At 46.7% G+C, this 19,559-nt stretch overlaps 1 protein-coding gene across 4 annotated transcripts in view; it reads right to left on the reverse strand.

Annotated features, from left to right (window-relative positions):
• The window catches only part of rai14 (retinoic acid induced 14), a 249,450-nt gene that overhangs the window by 77,829 nt on the left and 152,062 nt on the right, over window positions 1-19,559 (reverse strand). For all 4 annotated transcript variants that reach the window (XM_041194221.1, XM_041194229.1, XM_041194203.1 and 1 more), the window contains exons 4-5: window positions 8,163-8,251; window positions 198-262 (exon numbers count right to left, since the gene is read on the reverse strand). In XM_041194221.1, the coding sequence (XP_041050155.1) occupies window positions 198-262; window positions 8,163-8,251 (154 nt within the window). The remainder of the gene's footprint in view (window positions 1-197; window positions 263-8,162; window positions 8,252-19,559) is intronic.

Here is a 19,559-nt window from a genome sequence, read left to right on the forward strand (position 1 = left end):
GAAAGTCTTACTATATCGGAAATGTATTGGCCAATTGGAAATTAATATTAGAAGAGACAATTTTCTAAAAAAACATTGTCCTTAAATTTTAAAACGTTATTTAATAAATGTTGGTTTCCATTATCTGTACCCTTGGAAGTTAAGATTCATTATTTAAATGATAAATTATACATAGCAAAAACGTAAGTCACCACTACCTGAAGGATCTTCTTCACACATTCTTGGTGACTATTTTTTGAAGCAAGGTGCAGAGCATTGTAACCTACAATTCAAGCAGGGAGGGAAAGGGTTAAAAATTAGTACATTAACTGCTACTTTTTAAACTGCAAAACATAAAAGTGCCACTTAAATACTAGCTCCTCAGTTCTATGTGCACAAAGTGAAGCTGGATTTATAGTCTGAAATTTACAGCTAAAAATAGATTCTACTGGCAGACAAGAAACATAATCCAGAACATAACATGCATTTCATTTCTTTTCTCTGATTCAGCAACCTCCCAGCAAGAATGTCAGTAAAACTAATGGAATCCTAAGTACTGTAACAGAAGAAAGAAGTGTCCTTTGGAGGAAATGAAACAGATAATTGATTAATTGAATGGCAATGGCTACTGCAATTAAAGGAAAAAGTTGCTGAATTGAAAACCCAATGCAAGCAGTGAATGCTGGAAACCATCACATCAGTCAACATCGGAAAGATGAAGACATTAACATTTAGTGTGCAGACCCTCATCAAATCTTTAAATTATTCATCGGATTGGTATGAGCTGAAAAAGAGACCCTGGTTTGTTAAGTATATTCACCCTTAGATTAGCTGCAAAACCAGGAAAATTCCAGGCAGACACCTTGGGCGGAATTTTCTGAGCCTGCTGGTGGCAGGCGTGATAGGTGGTGTGCGCGGGAAACATGGAGGGACCTACTTCACGACAGCGTGAAGGGAGATCGTGATCTTCCGCTCAGTCAGCCGAAACAGGCCGCATTTCCCGTTATCGGTCGGCAGGGAGCTCATTGTAATACATTAGCATATAATAAAACGACCATCCTGCCAGGCTCTTGGAACCCCGCCAATTCATCCGTATACATCGGCTGGAAAGCACGCCGAGGTGTTTCACAATAGCATTACAGGCAACGTGCACTTGGCAGCCTTCGCTTTGGGGAAACTGAGCAGCAGCATTCTCCACGGCTTGCCTGTTGTTTACATGCCTCAGGGGTGCCGGGTGGTGGGTGGGGGCTGATGCCTGGACCCGCAGGCAACTGCTGAGAGGTGGGGGTGTCCGGAGGCAAGTGCTGGCCAGCTCTGAGGGGATTGCTGAAGGTGGCCGGCAGGGGGGTCCACTGCTGCATCCCGCGCACAGGTTGGGGGCAGGGTAAGCGAGGGAATTGGCCATGCGTTAGGGATAACTGTATAAACTGACCATTCCTCTGTAACTGAGGCACATCAGGCACAGCCACAGTGATATGACTGCAGTCTGCCCATGCCAGCAATGCGGCAGCACCAAAGGGCTACTAAGCACTCCATTCCTTACCTACCCCCATACCCCCACCCCCGTCAGGACAAACTTCAAGTCCGCTACCACTTTATTGGACCGTGAAGCAGTTGGACAGTTGTACAATCTCCTTGCCAACATTGGCCATGTAGCAGTCACTGCTGGAGGTACTCACAGTCCCTTGCAATCTCAGCATCCCAGTTCGGACCAGTGTCCCCCATGTTGCAGGCTGACAGGGCAGCCATGCAGCGCACTCATCTCTGGCTGTCCGAGGGGTGACCAGCACTCTCCGGGAAGCATTAAGAGGCGGTCACACAGGGACAAGAAAGGTGCTAAGTACAGCCATGATAACCACGTCTCTCTCTCTTTCTCTTTCATGCTGCAGGAGGACCACATCAGGATCATGGATCCTGGTGACCTAGCTGTATGCCTGATGGCCTACAGAGACCATAGAAGACGGAGGAGAGAGTGACTGAGGTTCCTGGCTGCGCAAAAGCAGGAGCAGCAACCTCATGAAGAAATGGCCGCAGAGGCTCCCGCACATGATGCCCAGGAGCGACAGTGAGCCATGGCTGGTTGGCGCCTAGCGACACCCAGGGTCTATAGATGTCACCTGCCATTCCTGCAGATGACTGAAAACCAGTGTCGCCGACGACTGTGCATGTCTAGGGACCTGATGGCCCATATCTGCCACTTACTGCAGAACTAGGTGCCAAAGGGACATGGAGGGCATCCACTGCTAGCGCTCAATTTCTATGTCAGTGGCTCCTTTCAGGGCTCCACAGGTGACCTCTGTGGGATTTCATAATCCGCCACCCACAAATGTATCCATCAGGTCGTGGATGCCATCTTCTCCATGACACACAACTTTGTGCATTTGGCCAGGATCAGGACAGCCAGGATGCAAAGGCCATTGGATTCGCCCTAATCTCAGGGTTCCCACAGGTGTAGGATGCGATTCACTGCACTCATGTGATGCTCAGCTCTCTGTCGGTACACTCAGCAGATTTCATCAACTGCAACATACAGCTGGTATGCGACCACCAGAAATGAATCCTGCAGGTATGTGCACAGTTTCCAAGGATTGTGCACAATGCCTACATCCTGAGTCGCTCGCAAATCCCTGCAGTCTTCCAGCGTCCACAGATGTTGCAGGGATGGCTCCTTGGGGACAAGGGCTACCTGCAGAGGCCGTGGCTGATGACATCCATGCAGCGGCCTCAGACTGCAGCAGAGCGACGCTACAATGAGGCTCGTGCAGCAGCTCGCAACTTGGTGGAGCAGACCATTGGAATGCTGAAGATGCGGTTCCGGTGCCTAGGCCAATCTGGTGGAGTCCTGCAATACAGTCCGCAGAGGGTATCACACATCGTCGTCATCTGCTGCATTCTTTACAACCTGGCGCTGCAACTGGGTGAGGAGCTGGCTGAGGAGGAGCTGCACTGCTCATCAGAACAAGGACCTATATGCAGGGAGACATTCTTGGGAGTTTATTGCCAACAGTGAACATTATGTACAAGTGATTAACACCCGTGCCCAGGCTGTGCAGCTAATTCTCCTTAACTTCCTGCACACCCTTCCCTTCCTTGCCCTCGCCTGGACACGCCCTGGTGTGCCTTGTTGCCGTCCGGCGGCGGAGGTCCCCGTTGGGGAGCCCTCGATGGAGGTGTCCTCCCGCTTTCCATCGGGGATCTGGGCTGGAGTGTGTTGCATGCAGCAGTCCCATACAACCGCAGGATATGTTGGTTCGCGGACTTGGGCACTTTTTGAGGTCTTGTGGAGTCTGTGGACCACGTTTATATAGGGTGTTGTAGACTGCACTCCCTTTTCAGTTTTTTAAAAAACCTTTTATTGATGTTTTGTTTGCACTTCAGCCCCACGCTCCTGATCTACAGGCACCTGGTGCAGAGGGAGGCCGGGAGGGAGGAGGGCCTCCTTGTGAACCTGCTCCTGGGCCTGGCCAAGTTGGCCATTAACAGGTTCAGGCAGCTGGCGATCGAGGGGGTCGTCCGTTCCGACTGTCTGCCCCTCTTCCGTGGCTACGTTCATGGCCGTGTGTACCTGGAGAGGGAGCACGCGGTGTCGGCCTGCACCATCGAGGCCTTCCGTGCCCGGTGGGCAAGGCGGGGACTGGGGTGCTTTATCGACCTCTTTAATCACATTTTGATTTGGCGTTTGTAAGTTTCCTTTAAAATTTGTTTTTGGTTTTGCAGTTCTTTAATTTAGGGGCTATGTTTATTTTGTCCCTCAGTTTTGTTAATTTATTTTGATTGGTTGGCTCCAAAAGAGTTAATTTCCTAACCCTGCCACTACATCTTGGTGCTCCCTGGACATCCACAGCAGAGGTGGAGGCTGCCTGCTGACCGCTATGCCCTGTCTGTGATTACCTTGGCGGACATCCTCCAGAGGGCCTTGGCCCACTTTCAGGGTCCTGCTGTGTGGAGTGGCACCCTCCTTGGCCTGTGAAGCTGGATCTGCAAAGGTCACAGGAAGAGGGATTCGGGAGGGCCGGTCACTCCCAGAGTCATCTTGGTGGATGGCCCCGGAGTGTGCTTCTGCTGATCTTGCTCCCTATGAGTGCTGGAGAACCCCTGGCTGACTCAGTAAGCGGAAGCGGTAGCTGGAGTGAGATTGAGCTGCCAAGTACCCCTCTTGCATACACACATTGGAGGCCAACTACGACATCAGTGATGGAATTAAGCCCGTGCAGCAGTGCAGGAGTAACATCCTGGTCCAAGATCTCAATGGCAACCGCCGTTCTACCAGTGTTGACCTCAGTGCATTGCAATTCCGGCGCTGTCATCTCAGCCTGAAGACAGATGGACTCCTCTATCTTGCTTTGCAATTTGAGGAGTGCAGTGGACATCCCTACCTGTTGTTCCCTAGCATGCCTTTGCAGCTCCAGCAACTGTGACATGACCGGGTCCAGAGGCTCGTCATCTGACTCGGACTCAGTAACGTTCTGGATTCCAGCAGTCCTCCGAGTGCCGGGGGCCTGGGAAGTCCCTGTCTCCGCCTTCTGTGGCAAGTGCGATGTTCACCAGATTGTGATCCTGAGGCTACTCTAAATCTAGGCGTGTGTCTCTGCGCTGCTGGAGGGTGTGGGTGAACATTGTGAGAGGACCTCAGGGAGGGTGCCTTCAGATTCCTCCTCAGAGGTTTCGTCAGAGCTTGTTTAGAGGATCTGGGTTGTGGACTCTGTCGGCTGCTTCCCAGATGTGCCTGCAAAAGCAAGGGGAGATAATTAGTGCATGGCAGTGGCCTGTGAAAGAGGACACATCACTCACAGCATGATTGTCTGATGGGTGTTGCACTGCTGGATCCTACATGGTAGAGTAGCGCCAACCTCACCATCAGCACCAGTCCCAGTCAACGACGGCCAGCTGGATGGCTCTGTTTATGAATTCTGTGGGAACTCTGAATTCCGGCATCCCTCCACCTACCTGCGACCTTTCCCTCCTATTGTGAGCTAGTTTGTCCTGCATGGGTAGAAATAGGGAGAATGTATCAGGATGCCTGCTGGGCCAGATGATAGGTATAACTGGCCTGTGTGGGTAGTCAGTGGTCCCATGAATGGGATGAGGACAATGACGGTGTGTATGAAAGAGTGCATGGTGATGTCCTTGCACTTGCAGTAAATGAGGGCCCTATGGGTGTGTGACGGGTTTGAGTGTGTGTGAGTTGGGAGTGATGAAAAGAGTGACTTACCCTGATGGAATGGAAGAGATCATTCATCCTTTTGTGGCACTGGGTGGCTGTCCTCCTCTGCAGGGCGTTCGCACTGACCACTGCTGCCACCACCTCCCAAGCCAGGTTGGTGACCTTGCTCCTCATCCTGCGACCAGAGAGGGGGTAGAGCACATCCCGGAGGGCCTCCAGGGCATCCAGCTTGAGGGACCCATCGTTGAAGCGAGGGGGCTGCATCTCTTTTCCTTTGCTGGCTATGTCTCCTAGGCAGCGACTGAGCTGAGGGGGAAATTCAGGAGCGGGTGCATGTGGGTGCGCCTCCATTTTACATGGGTGGACCAATCAAGGCCCACCCAGTGTGACGTCCACCAGGAAACGCTATCCACTCCCTATGTGGGCTGGGGGGGAAGGGGGGGTGGGATTCCCTAAGCCGAGAGTGTGCTCTTTCGCGCGTGCGCACAAGAGAGTACACTCATCTCCCACCAAATTCATAATGTGAAATATAGACGAATACAATTTCCTTGATATGTCCCCTCATGTGACACTGTCACATGAGTTGGGACACATCCATCATTTCTAATTAAACTTGTAATAAGTTTTTAAAAACCTACATGAAACCTCATCCCGCCCGTGGATGAGGTTTCATGCTTTTTCTGAAGCCCGCCAGGGCTCCCGGCCTGCCCACCAACTTTAAGGTTGGATGGGCAGGTCCATTAACTACTTCAATTAGTTTTTAAATGGTCTCAATTGACCGTTGACAGGTTGGCTGGAACACAGCTGAATCGAACTGAAAACTGAAATGATGCAGGGTGACGCCGGGAGCTCTGCTTGACGTCATCCCGCGTCATTTTACGCGTCGGTAAGCGGGCCCTGCCCCTGGCTCACCAAACGCAATACCCTGCCCCTGGTGGCGATGAGCGCTTTGGTGGTGGCTGCCTTTTAAAGATGATGGCGGGCGTGATGGCAAGCGGGCAAATGAAAGCCCGCCTGCCAGGGAAACGGCATGTTTTGTGAGAGTGAATATATAATGAGGCAGGCTCAGGAAGATTCGGTGTGAAAACCCGCCACTTTCAGGGGCTGGTAGGACCCCATTTCGCCCACGCATTAGCACTTAGTGCAATTCTGGGAAAATTCAGCCCCTTGTGTTGGCCATTGAAAGTTCTCAACTCAGGAACAGTCAGGCTGGAAAAAATTCGTAAAGCAGAGATTTTGTTACAATACTCGAACGTAGCTTTCTTCAGGATGCTCTGAAGGGAGCTTAGGTAGAGATTTATTTTTGCAGACACGCAATTATGTACAGTTTTAAGATAAATAATCCAGTAAAATTGGTAGAATACAATAGTGCCATGGAATTGTGGGAACATGCACTAGTACCCAAAATTCCTCATGAAGGTTTTGACAACTGTGAGGGTAACATATAGCAGAAGTAAATGATTGTTTGAATGAAAAGAAGTAATAGATAGGACCTGGAGTTTGAATGGGAATTTTGGGTTAAACAGAATTTAAAAAATGAGAATAATTTGACCATTGTGCTCTTTGAAATCCAATTAATCCCACTCTTTCTCATTTTCCATAGCCATACATTTTCTTTCCCTTTTCAAATATACATCTGATTTCCTTTTGAAAGTTACGACCAAATCTTTTATTTTATTCATTCATGGGATGTGGGCATCACTGGTTAGGCCAGCATTTATTGCCCATTCCTAGCTGCCCTTGAGGTGGTGGTAGTGAGCTGCCTTTTTGAGCCACTGCAGTCCATGTGGTGTAGTTACATCAACAGTGCTGTTAGAGAGGGGGTTCCAGGATTTTGTCCCAGTGACAGTGAAAGAATGGCGAGATACTTCCAAGTCAGGATGGTGAGTGACTCGGAGGGGAACTTCCAAGTGCTGGTGTTCCCATGTATCGGCTTCCCTTGTCCTTCTAGATGGAAGTGGTCATGGGTTTGGAAAGTGTTATCTAAGGAGCCTTGGTGAATACCTGCAGTGCATCTTTAGATGGTACACATTGTTGCCACCATGTGTCATTGGTGGAGGGAGTGAAGTGTTTATGGAAGGGATGCCAATCAAGCGGGCTGCTTTGTCCTGGGTGGTGTTGAGTTCCTTGAGTGTTGGCACTGCACTCATCCAAGCAAGTGGAGAGTATTCCATCACACTCTTGGCTTGTGTCTTGCAGATGGTGGGCAGTCATTGGGGAGTCAGGGGGTGAGTTACTCGACACAGGATTCCTAGCCTCTGACCTGCTCTATTAGCCACATGGCTAGTCCAGTTCAGCTTCTGGTCAATGGTAACCCCCAGGATGTTGATAGTGGAGGATTAAGCGATGGTAATGCTATTGAATGTCAAGAGGCGATGGTTAGGTTCGCTCTTGTTTGAGATCGTCATTGTCTGGCACTCGTGTGGCTTGAATGTTACTTGCCACTTGTCAGCCCAAGCCTGGAAGTGGTAGAGTGGCATAACTGGGTATTATTAACATATATTGGGAATTAATGGATGATGTCACTTAGAGCAATAGGGATCGGCAATAAATGCTGGCCTGGCCAGCGACACCCACACTGCATGAATGAATAAAAAAAATGCAGAATGTAAATGAGAAAGAAGAAGGCAGTCAAAAAGTGCATCTCTGGAAGTGACCCCATAGTACTGGAAGAAGAATCATTTCTGGAGTTGTGTTGGCTGCACTGAGACAGGTGGGAGTGAAGCCATGCCAGGACAACACTATGCAGGAGCAACAATAGAGAACAGTGCGCTCAATTATGTCAAATGTCAGAAATTAAAGGGTATAGGCAGTAGTGACTTTTACCAGGACCATCTTGGTAGTGTGGGAAAAGTGGAAATCAAGCTGAAGGGATTCAAATGGCGTTCAGTGAAAGAGGTGTGAACATACTGGGGAACCTTCTGCCTGTAAAATCTTAAGCTCCTTCTAGTTTCAAGAACCTTTTAGCGTAATCCAATAATTTATAACAAATTCATATGGTCAGCAGTAAATTTCTTACCTGAGCCATCAGGTACAGTTAGGTCAACACCATGGGTGAGCATCGCCCCCAAACATTCCACATGTCCCTTTGTGGCTGCCAGGTGAAAACTGGAGGAAAAACACATTAAGTTTAAATAGTTATGATTGAGTTAGATGATGAAGGATTTCATCATTTCAGCATTTTTTACATTTACTTTTGAAGAATTTCTAGCACCCAAGGCATACAAAGTTCTGAAGACCAAGTTTAATCATAAGTTTAATATCTTAAATGATTAGATTCTTTTCTCTACAAACACAGCGAAAGGGAAGGAAAACATGGCTTGAATGATAGGTGAAGACTTGGTGATGGCTTTCTCAAGTATAGATACAAAAAATAGTTTAATCTTTTCCTTTTAAAACCATTGTGAATGGTTACTAATGATAGTTTGGCCATTTTTTTCACTGGTTTAAAATCCCAGTTTTGGCTGTTTTTACATCTTCTCTCCCCCAGCCACCCATAGCCACCACTGTAGCCTCACTGTTGCTTCAAAGGGGGAAGGTATTTTAATTTTGCTTTTGTTCAAACTTCAAAATAAAACTAATTTTTTTCCTGGAATTTTTATTTCAGTTGTTGAACTGCTCATAGCTCTCCTTTGGAGTTGCTGAATGAATCCTCTGTTTTTACCGCTTCATTCTGCAATCCCCGCTCCCCGAACATGCAGAAATAAACTCTTCCCCTCTGTCACTTACAACTGAACCTTTAAATTTCCAACTGTTTAGCCTTTGACCCTCCATTTGCTTCATCCCTCTGCAACTGTCGATTGCTCCCTCCACCTTTGATACTCTTGATCCCAGTAAACCCCTTACTTTCTCCTAACCTGATCACTGCCCTGGTTTGGCTCTTCTCTTCACTACTTTAAGTCTAATGGTGCAGACTTGAATGTAACAAGTATAGAACTGATTTAGACATCCTTGCCGGGTCAGGTTGGTTGTCACTGAGCACATTGAGCCCTGCTCCCCTCTGCCAAAACTGCATCCTGAGATTCAAATATAACATGTGGCTCCTTCTCGCAAGGCAAACTGTCTCTTTAAACCCTTCTCCCCTAACCTCATCAACAAGCATGAGATCACTGACTTATTTGTCACCATGACTAAGACCATCCATTCAGCTTCCTCCAATCTATCCACCTTCCCCTAAACCCACCAATTTGAAATTCAAATTTGTATACAATTATATTGATTATACAATACTAAAGTAATTCAGCATGTTCAGATCATGCCAGCACTTATTCTCCACTCAAGCCTCTGCCCACCCTTCCTCATCTAACTCAATCATAACAATTTATTCTCGTCTCCTTCATATTCTTACAACTTCCCCCAAATACTATTCACCGCAACCGTTTCCTGTGTCAGTGAGTATCCACATTCTCACCACTCCCTGGTTAAAGAAATTTCTTCTGAGTTCCCTATTTGAATTCTTGGAGACTATTTTACATTGATGGCCTCTAATTTTACTCTACCCTACAAGTGGAAATAGTCTGTGTCTATGCCATCAAAATAAGACTGTAAGATCATAAGAAATAGGAGCAAGAGTAGGCCATTCAGCCCTTTGAGCCTGCTCTACCATTCAGCAAGATCATGGCTGGTATGATTGTGGCCTCAACTCCACTTTCCTGCTTGCCCCTCATAACTCGGACTGTCTTGTAGATCAAAAATCTGTTTAACTCAGCCTTGAATGTACTCAGTGTCCCAGCCTCCACTGGTCAGTGGAGAAGAGAATTGCAAAACACAAATGACCCTCAAAAAAGAAATCTTCTCAACTCTGTCTCAAGTGGGAGGGCCCTTATTTTTAAACTGTGTCCCGTAGTACTAGACTCCCCCACGAGGATAAACATCCTCTCAGCATCTAGCCTGTCAAGCCCCCTGAGGACCTTATACATTTCAATAAGATCAGCTCTCATTCTTCTAAACTCCGAAGAGCATAGGCCCAAACTGCTCAACCTTTCCTCATAACCTGACCTCCACCAATCCCAACAGCTTTCGAAAAACTTCTAATAGCCTATTCCCCACTCTAGCCCTTTCTATATTTCCATTTTCTTCTGATTAGCATTTACATTCCTTCTTTTTAAAGCGCTTTACACTTTTGCTGCATAAGGGGCACCACAGAAATTCAGTAAGTTGCAATAGGATAGTTTCCAGAGTTTGCCCGCTGCAAAGTGATATCAGCCAGTTTCAGTCCCTAATATTTACAATGAAGCCTGCCCAGAACCCTCATTGAATATGAATAAATATGAAACAGATCCACTTGAGGCTATCCTATCTATAAAATTGGATAGCCCTTTTATAAAGGCACATTATCACTCCATTTTCTCTCCCTTTAAGGTTTACAATCTGGAAAGGTGGCAGTTATCAGGACCTCATCAAAATATTCTCTGCCACTGGCACTGCACCACACAGTATGTTCTTTTTAAGCTTCAAAATATTCAATTGCATAGCATCCACAAAAGGAATTCTGTAAATGATAAAATGAAGAAATGTTCGAAAAATCTTTGGTGTAATTTTTGCATATTTCGAATATACCAGGAATAAAAGACATCAACCCAGCCTTTTAATGCAAAAGATCTTACGGTATCTTCAAAAGGCTCAATATTAAATCCAACAGTGAATTTTAAAAAAGAAAACTTAGCGATCAATAAATTAAGGGAAACATTTACAAGCTACTACTGAGAATATAAATTTTATGTCTTACTAGCTCTGGCCTCCGTATGTATGAATACTCAAGATTCTAACAGAGTATTGCCTTTTAAAACAAGACACTATTCTATTAAGGTACTGAAGTAATTACCTGGTGCTCCACTGTCCAATGCTGTCCTGGTCAAACCAACATTAAGAATAGATTATCTGATTATTATCACATTGCCCAGGATTTTCAGTGCCCGCTGGTGTCAGGCATCTTCGGTGGCATGAGTGGACAATATGGCACGGTCGCTTTCACGATGGCATGAAACCAGTTTGCAATCGTCCGCTCAGCCCACTGATGGCAGGCCACGTTCTCCACCATCGGACGTCGGGAACCTTATTGTAATACATCAGCATATCATTATGAGGCCAGCCTGCCGGAATCATCCCCACTCCGCTGGATCGTCCACCCACGGCGGTGGGAAAACACGCCGGTGAAGAACAAGTCTTGACAAGTGTGACCTGCAGAAGTTGGGACTTACCCGCCAGGGCTTTGCTCACATTGCAGACATCCGAGGGGCAGACGATGCTGGAGCCTGACACCAGTGGCACACTGGAGGAATGTCCATGGCATGCTGGGTGGATTCTCATGGACATGGCTCTGCTGTGAGGCAGTGTGCGGAAGTTGGAAAGTCACCATTGATGCTCACAACGGATGATGATGGAGGGAGTGGGAGAGGAAGGGTTAGGATCGGCTGGGAGAGGAAGAGGTGTCGGGAGATGAGGTTGGAGGGGGAATGAAGGTGTCGGGGGGAGGTTGGGGGATGAGGGAGAATGGGGGAGGAAGGTGTAATGAGGGAGAAGGAGACAACTGGGACGGTAGGTGTAATGGGCGGGGCATGGAAGGTGCAAGGGATGGAGTGCAGAGAGGGGAGGATGTCCAGGGGGAGGAAAAGGTGCGGAGAGGAGAGGGTATCCAGGGGAAAGAAGGGGTGCTGAGAGGGGAGGGAGTAAGTGTGGAGGAAGGAGTAGGAGTGGAGGAAGGAGTAGGAGTGGAGGAAGGAGCCAGGAAGGGGGTAGGGGTAAAGCCGAAGGAATAAGTGAGGCTGCAGGAAGAGGTAAGGCTGGAGGAAGGAGTTGTGGGGAGGGGGACTAAGGGTGGCGGAAGAGATAAGGGTGGAAGGAGTCAGGAAGGGGGAGGGACTAAGCAGGGTGGGATGCAGAGTGAGCGATGTGTAGGTGAATGTGCACAGGAGGGGTCAGATAGGTCCATGTCTGCCTCCTGGAGAGCGAACTGGGAGTGGGTGTGGAATGGAGGAAGGGTGAGAATGACCAAGGGCACAGTGAGGCGGTAGGGTGAGAGGGTGGGGGTTCGACGGTAGTGATAGAAGAGACAGCGAGAGTGGTTGGTGGGGACTCGGAGGCAGACACTGACACTGACACCGGGTGGGAAGGAGACGGTCAGCGAGATGAATGTGGATGGGGGTGGGATTTTCGGGAAGGAAGGGAACGTGCATGTTCAGCTGGACATCCCTGAAGGAAAAGGGTTGGAGCTGGTAGGTAATGGAGGGGAGGTGGAATGTGATGCCGGTGGGGAGGTGGAATGTGATGCCGGTGGGGAGGCGTGGGGCAACTGTGATGGGGTAAAGGAAATGGGTGACTGGGGAAGGGTAAAGGACAGGGAAGCAAAAGTAAACCTGAATTAGTACCATGCTGTCCAAATCGAAAGTGAAACAAGAGTTGTGATAGGTGAAGTCAGGTGCTGCAGGGGAATGTTATCAGTGGGTGGGCGGAGGTGCAGATCAGCTTAGATGGACAACTGAAAGAGAACCCCAGCAGGCAGCATTCAAAATGCTCAGGACATTGAGATAAGTGTGAAATGTGAAGGATCTGCTTGCGTGGGGGAGTACTTGCAAGAGGCTCCGAAAGGCTCTACCACACATGCACTTTTCCTTCCAGAATCGCTTGTGGGCCTGCTGCTCCCTCTCCGATGAGTCTTTTGGGTTGCCTATTTCCACCTCTTCAATGGAGGAGCTTCCTCTTGGCTGCAGATGAGGGCATGGATGGAGCTGACTAGTTGAGGGTGTCGGTCCCTTGGCAGAGCTCCCTGTGAACCAAAGTAGAGATAAGTAGTGCATAACAGCAGAGTCAGAGAGAGCACTCTCAGTTGCATTGAGGGAAGGATGATGTGGTACAGGATCCTCAGGTGGGTGTTCACCACCGACCTCACCATTGCCGCAGGCAGGGTCCACATCCTCACCAATCAGCATGATGGCACGCTCCTCAAAGTGAGTGAGGGGCCAAATGTGGGCACTCCACCCGGTCTGGGACCTCTCCCTGCTGGTGCGAGCCAGCTTCTCCTGCATGGAAGCAGATGGAGTGTGAGAGCAGGACACATGGCACTGCATGGAATGTTTGTATGGTGAGCGGCACCATGGACAGGAAGGAGGATGAGGGCTCCAGAGGATATGAGTCTGATGGAGGTGTGAGGGTCTGAGAGACAGTTAGTGGTGTTGTCCCTTGAGGTGTGAGATCCCTGTGGATGTGTGATGGGTTTGTGAGTGTAAGTGTTAATAGCGATGAGAAGAGTGAGTTACCCTAGCGGAACGAATGAGACCATTCATCCTGTAGTGGCCCTGGGTGGCTGCCCTCTTTTGCAGGGCATTGATGCTGATCGCTGTCTTCCAAGCCTGATTGGTCATGCTGCTGCCCATCCTGCAGCCAGAGCGAGGTTAGAGGACATCCCGGCGGACTTCCATGGCATGCAAAAGGCGCTCCAGTGACGTGTCGCTAAACCTGGGGGCTGCAGTCTTCTTGTCTTTCGACATCTTCCCTGCAGTAGTCGTGGCCTGGAAGCACTGAGATGTGTGCCCGTGGCTGCACTTTAAATAAGGCTCCTGGTGTGATGGAGGGTGGGCAAATGACAGCCTGCACGCCATGGAAGCAGCCTGTTTCCCAGGAATGCATTAATAATGTGGCGGGTTTGGAGCAATACTGGAGCGTGAAAATCTGCCATCATGGCCAGTGGGTAAAACGACATTTTACCCACCCACTTCCCATACTTAGTGCAAATCTGGGACGATTCCGCCCGTTGTTATTCGTGGGACATGCTGTGCACAAACTGGCTGCACTATTTCCCACTTTACATCAATGACAACACTTCAAAAGTACCTTGATAAAAAAAAACTGTGGATGCTGGAAATCCAAAACAAAAACAGAAATACCTGGAAAAACTCAGCAGGTCTGGCAGCATCGGCGGAGAAGAACAAAGTTGATGTTTTGAGTCCTCATGACTCTTCAACAGAACTGAGTAAAAATAGGAGAGGGGTGCCCCCCCAACCCCCAAACCAGCTTATATTTCACCCCTCTCCTATTTTTACTTAGTTCTGTTGAAGGGTCATGAGGACTCGAAACGTCAACTTTGTTCTTCTCCGCTGATGCTGCCAGACCTGCTGAGTTTTTCCAGGTATTTCTGTTTTTGTTTTCAAAAGTACCTTCTAGGCTGTAAAGCACTTTGGAGCATCCTCAGGTCATGAAAGGTGCTATGTAAATGCAAGCTTTTAACATAATATACTAGAAGGAAAGGAGGGTCAACATAATATATTGCAAGAGATTTAGACTTCATAGATGTAACTTCCAAAAAGCATGAACTGAACAAAACACTCACGATTGCAAAATTTAAAGATTTACTACACATTTTAGTGCAAAGTTCTCAAACAATTCAGACATCAATTTTTCTTCATATAACCAATTTTTTCCATAATTTGGCCCTAAATATTAACATGACCACATTTATGATAAGTCATCATAAATAATGTTTACATATTGGTGACATTTGTTTTTACTTTAGTAATTTCTGTAAGCTCCCACAACTTCCACAGAATTGAAAAACTACACCAGTCACATATTATTTCACTGGAAACATCTCTATTATCGTAACTGTTTAAATGATAGCATCCATTTTGCTGGTTTACAGAAGCTGTGCACACTGAATCTTCCAAGAGGCATTATATTACTGGTAGTGGTTTAAAATTGGCACAGGGCTAACTTCACATTCTCTGTTAGATAAAATGTTCTGCAGTTCACCTGAATCCCATATGATTTTTCAAGTTTGTGGAAATGTTTTTCACCACTTGAGCAACCTAGCCCAATTCCACCCTCCCATTCATGCTTCAGCCCTCCTTTTTTCTAAGGAACTATCTACCTTGTTTTAAAATTTGTGGACTATTTGAATTTGTCTTTCTAACCAACCTTTGCTAAGAATTATCTTTGCGATTGTCTTAAATGGGTGCACTTTCATTAACATGTTGCCAGCCTGTGTAAACATTACTATCTATCTTGTATCCTTCATAATCTTGAACACATCTGCCATGCACCTTCATAATTCTAGTGAAAACAAGCCTCAGCTTCAAGGCTTTCTTCAAAACAGTAACAACCGCCAACCTCCCATTTCCCCCAGATCCCTGTCAATATCTTTGCAAATCTACAATGCACCTTTTAATTTGCTCATATAACGTTTCTATTACAGAGTATCCAAAATCAAATGACCTTAGGGTTAGCCCTAAACGTTCCTCAGCTACACAAGGAAATGACTGTGATCTACAGAGCCTGTTTTTAAAACACGTTTTTAAAGAATATGCAGCCCATAGAAGCGATAAAAATCGGCAGACCATACAAGTTATGCTGAATAACCGACAGAAATACTGGACCAGCACGTTTAGTGATGGAGGTTGTGTTTAACTCGAGTTCTTTACATGTCTTCACCAGGTAGGGCAGGAATGAGATACTTTAGAAGACATACACAGAGACACACACATATTTGCAGGTCCACAGCCAAACAGTTTCTCTCAACTACCAAGACCATTGTGAACTTAGATTCCATGTCTGTAATGGCAGACATGGAATCCTAACAGCACTGTGGTGTACCTACACCATATCTCAAGGGCAACTATGGATGGGCAATAAATGCTGGCCCAGCCAGCGAAGCCCACATCTCATGAATGAATAATAAAAAATGTTTGGGGGACTGGACTGAGAGAACTCAAATTCCTCAGTGGCAGTCAACAGTCAATTCCCACACTGACATTCTGCAGGAATGCCCTGCAGCTGGGACATCGCAGGAGAGAGGACAGAACTGGATATCTCTCAGAGAAACAACACATGTATTCAATTACCAAATTGGCCCATTCAAGAGCTTAAATACCAGTTAATGGGCAGAAGCTGGCAGCCATTGCAGAATCAGATGGTAGATCATGACATTGAAACTGCCTATGTAAAGATATTAAAATGGAATTTCTCTATTTAAACAACTGCCTGAGACAGTTCGTTGATTAAACTAAACAAATCATTCAACATGCCTGTTGGAAAGATTTTTGCCTATAATTTCTTTTCCATTAACTTAAATTTATAACTAGCAGGGCTGCAGAACATTTGCGGTCAAATTAGTGTCCTTGTTGCATCAGTACTTCTTTAAATACAGGATTTCTAGTTCTTCTTTCACAAAGACTGACAGAATTAAAACTTCTCACTCTAACAAAAGCCATATAAAGCTGTTGCCATCTAAAAATGGACGTAAGAACATAAATAAAAATTTTGTCATAAGACTGGCCTTGGGACTTGTCTATAGTAATAGCATGCTAAAGTCTAATTGGCAATTGTTTTCTCCTAAGGTACACACACACACACATGTATAATTAAGTTGTGAAGAGGTCACAAGGAGTCTGCAAGGGGATATAGGTAGGTTAAGTGAGTGGGCAAAAAATTGACAGATGGAGTATAATGTGGGAAAATGTGAACTTTGGCAAGAAGTATAGAAAATCAGCATTTTATTTGAATAGAGAGAGACTGCAGAATTCTGAGGTACAGAGTGATCTCAGTGTCCTGCTAAATGAATCACAAAAAGTTAGTATGTAAGGTACAGCAAATGATTAGGAGGGTAAATGTAACATTGTTGTTTTTTGCAAGAGGAATGGAATATAAAAGTAAGTATGTTTTGCGACAGTTGTAGAGGGTGTTGGTGGAATATTATGTACAGTTTTTGTCTCCTTATTGAAGTGATGATATAAATGCACTAGAAGCAGTTCATAGGAGGCTCACTCAACTGATACCTGGGGTGGAGATGTTATCTTACATGGAAAGATTGGAGCGGTTTGGCCTGTTTCCACTGGAGTTTAGAAGGCTGAGAGGTGATCTTACAGAAACATCTAAGATCCTGAGGGGACTTGACAGAGTGGATGCTGAAAGGATGATTCCCCTTGTGGGAGAGACTAGAACTAGGGGACACAAAAAATAAGGGGTCATTTAAGGCAGATGAGGAGAATTTTGTTCCCTCAGAGGGACATGAGTCATTGGAATTCTGAGGTACAGAGTGATCTCAGTGTCCTGATAAATGAATCACAAAAAGTTAGTATGTAAGGTACAGCAAATGATTAGGAGGGTAAATGTAACATTGTTGTTTTTTGCAAGAGGAATGGAATATAAAAGTAAGTATGTTTTGCGACAGTTGTAGAGGGTGTTGGTGGAATATTATGTACAGAGAGTGGTGGAGGCAGGGGTCATTAGATATTTTTAAGGTACAGGTAGATAGATTTTTGGCTAACAAGGGAGTCAAAGGATATCGGGAATGTGGGGTTGAGGCCACTATCAGATCAGCCATGATCGCATTGAATGGTGGAGCAGGCTCAAGGAGCCAAAAAAGCTACCCCTGCTCCTAATTTGTATGTTTGTATATTCAACTCCAATGGGTATAGGCCCAACCTTTCCACAGACAACTCCTTCATCTCAAGAATCAGTCAGGTCAACATTCTCTGAAACAGAATTACCTGGAAAAACTCAGCAGGTCTGGCAGCATCGGCGGAGAAGAAAAGAGTTGACGTTTCGAGTCCTCATGACCCTTCGACAGAACTTGAGTTCGAGTCCAAGAAAGAGTTGAAATATAAGTTGGTTTAAGGTGTGTGTGTGGGGGGCGGAGAGAGAGAGAGAGAGAGAGAGAGAGAGAGAGAGAAGTGGAGGGGGGGGGGTGTGGTTGTAGGGACAAACAAGCAGTGATAGAAACAGATCATCAAAAGATGTCAACAACAATAGTACAAAAGAACACATAGGTGTTAAAGTTAAAGTTGGTGATATTATCTAAACGAATGTGCTAATTAAGAATGGATGGTAGGGCACTCAAGGTATAGCTCTAGTGGGGGTGGGGAGAGCATAAAAGATTTTTTAAAAATTAAAAAAAAAATAGGTGGGAAAAGGAAAATCTTTATAATTTATTGGAAAAAAAAGGAAGGGGGAAACAGAAAGGGGGTGGGGATGGGGGAGGAAGCTCACGACCTAAAGTTGTTGAATTCAATATTCAGTCCGGAAGGCTATAAAGTGCCTAGTCGGAAGATGAGGTGTTGTTCCTCCAGTTTGCGTTGGGCTTCACTGGAACAATGCAGCAAGCCAAGGACAGACATGTGGGCAAGAGAGCAGGGTGGAGTGTTAAAATGGCAAGCGACAGGGAGGTTTGGGTCATTCTTGCGGACAGACCGCAGGTGTTCTGCAAAGCGGTCGCCCAGTTTACGTTTGGTCTCTCCAATGTAGAGGAGACCACATTGGGAGCAACGAATGCAGTAGACTAAGTTGGGGGAAATGCAAGTGAAATGCTGCTTCACTTGAAAGGAGTGTTTGGGTCCTTGGACGGTGAGGAGAGAGGAAGTGAAGGGGCAGGTGTTGCATCTTTTGCGTGGGCATGGGGTGGTGCCATAGGAGGGGGTTGAGGAGTAGGGGGTGATGGAGGAGTGGACCAGGGTGTCCCGGAGGGAGCGATCCCTACGGAATGCCGATAGGGGGGGTGAAGGGAAGATGTGTTTGGTGGTGGCATCATGCTGGAGTTGGCGGAAATGGCGGAGGATGATCCTTTGAATGCGGAGGCTGGTGGGGTGATAAGTGAGGACAAGGGGGACCCTATCATGTTTCTGGGAGGGAGGAGAAGGCGTGAGGGCGGATGCGCGGGAGATGGGCCGGACACGGTTGAGGGCCCTGTCAACGACCGTGGGTGGGAAAACCTCGGTTAAGGAAGAAGGAGGACATGTCAGAGGAACTGTTTTTGAAGGTAGCGTTATCGGAACAGATGCGACGGAGGCGAAGGAACTGAGAGAATGGGATGGAGTCCTTACAGGAAGCGGGGTGTGAGGAGCTGTAGTCGAGATAGCTGTGGGAGTCGGTGGGTTTGTAATGGATATTGGTGGACAGTCTATCACCAGAGATTGAGACAGAGATGTCTTCCCTTCCTTGACCCTACAACCACACCCCCCCCCCTCCACTTCTCTCTCTCTCTCTCTCCGCCCCCCACACACACACCTTAAACCAGCTTATATTTCAACTCTTTCTTGGACTCGAACTCAAGTTCTGTCGAAGGGTCATGAGGACTCGAAACGTCAACTCTTTTCTTCTCCGCCGATGCTGCCAGACCTGCTGAGTTTTTCCAGGTAATTCTGTTTTTGTTTTTGTTTTGGATTTCCAGCATCCGCAGTTTTTTTGTTTTATCAACATTCTCTGAACTGCTTCGAATGCAATTATATCTTTTAAATGAGGAGACCCAAACTGTGCTCCAGATGTGGTCTAACTAAGGCTCTATTCAGCTACAGCAACCTTTCTCTACTTCGATTCTCCTTGAAATAAATGCAAACTTTCCATTGGTCTTCCTAATCACTTGCTCTACCTGCATACTAACTTTTTGTGATTCATGCACCAGGACATGCAGATCGCTATGTACCTCAGAGCT

The sequence above is a fragment of the Carcharodon carcharias genome, chromosome 1 (genome assembly GCF_017639515.1).
Source record: "Carcharodon carcharias isolate sCarCar2 chromosome 1, sCarCar2.pri, whole genome shotgun sequence".
Taxonomy (NCBI): Eukaryota; Metazoa; Chordata; class Chondrichthyes; order Lamniformes; family Lamnidae; genus Carcharodon; species Carcharodon carcharias.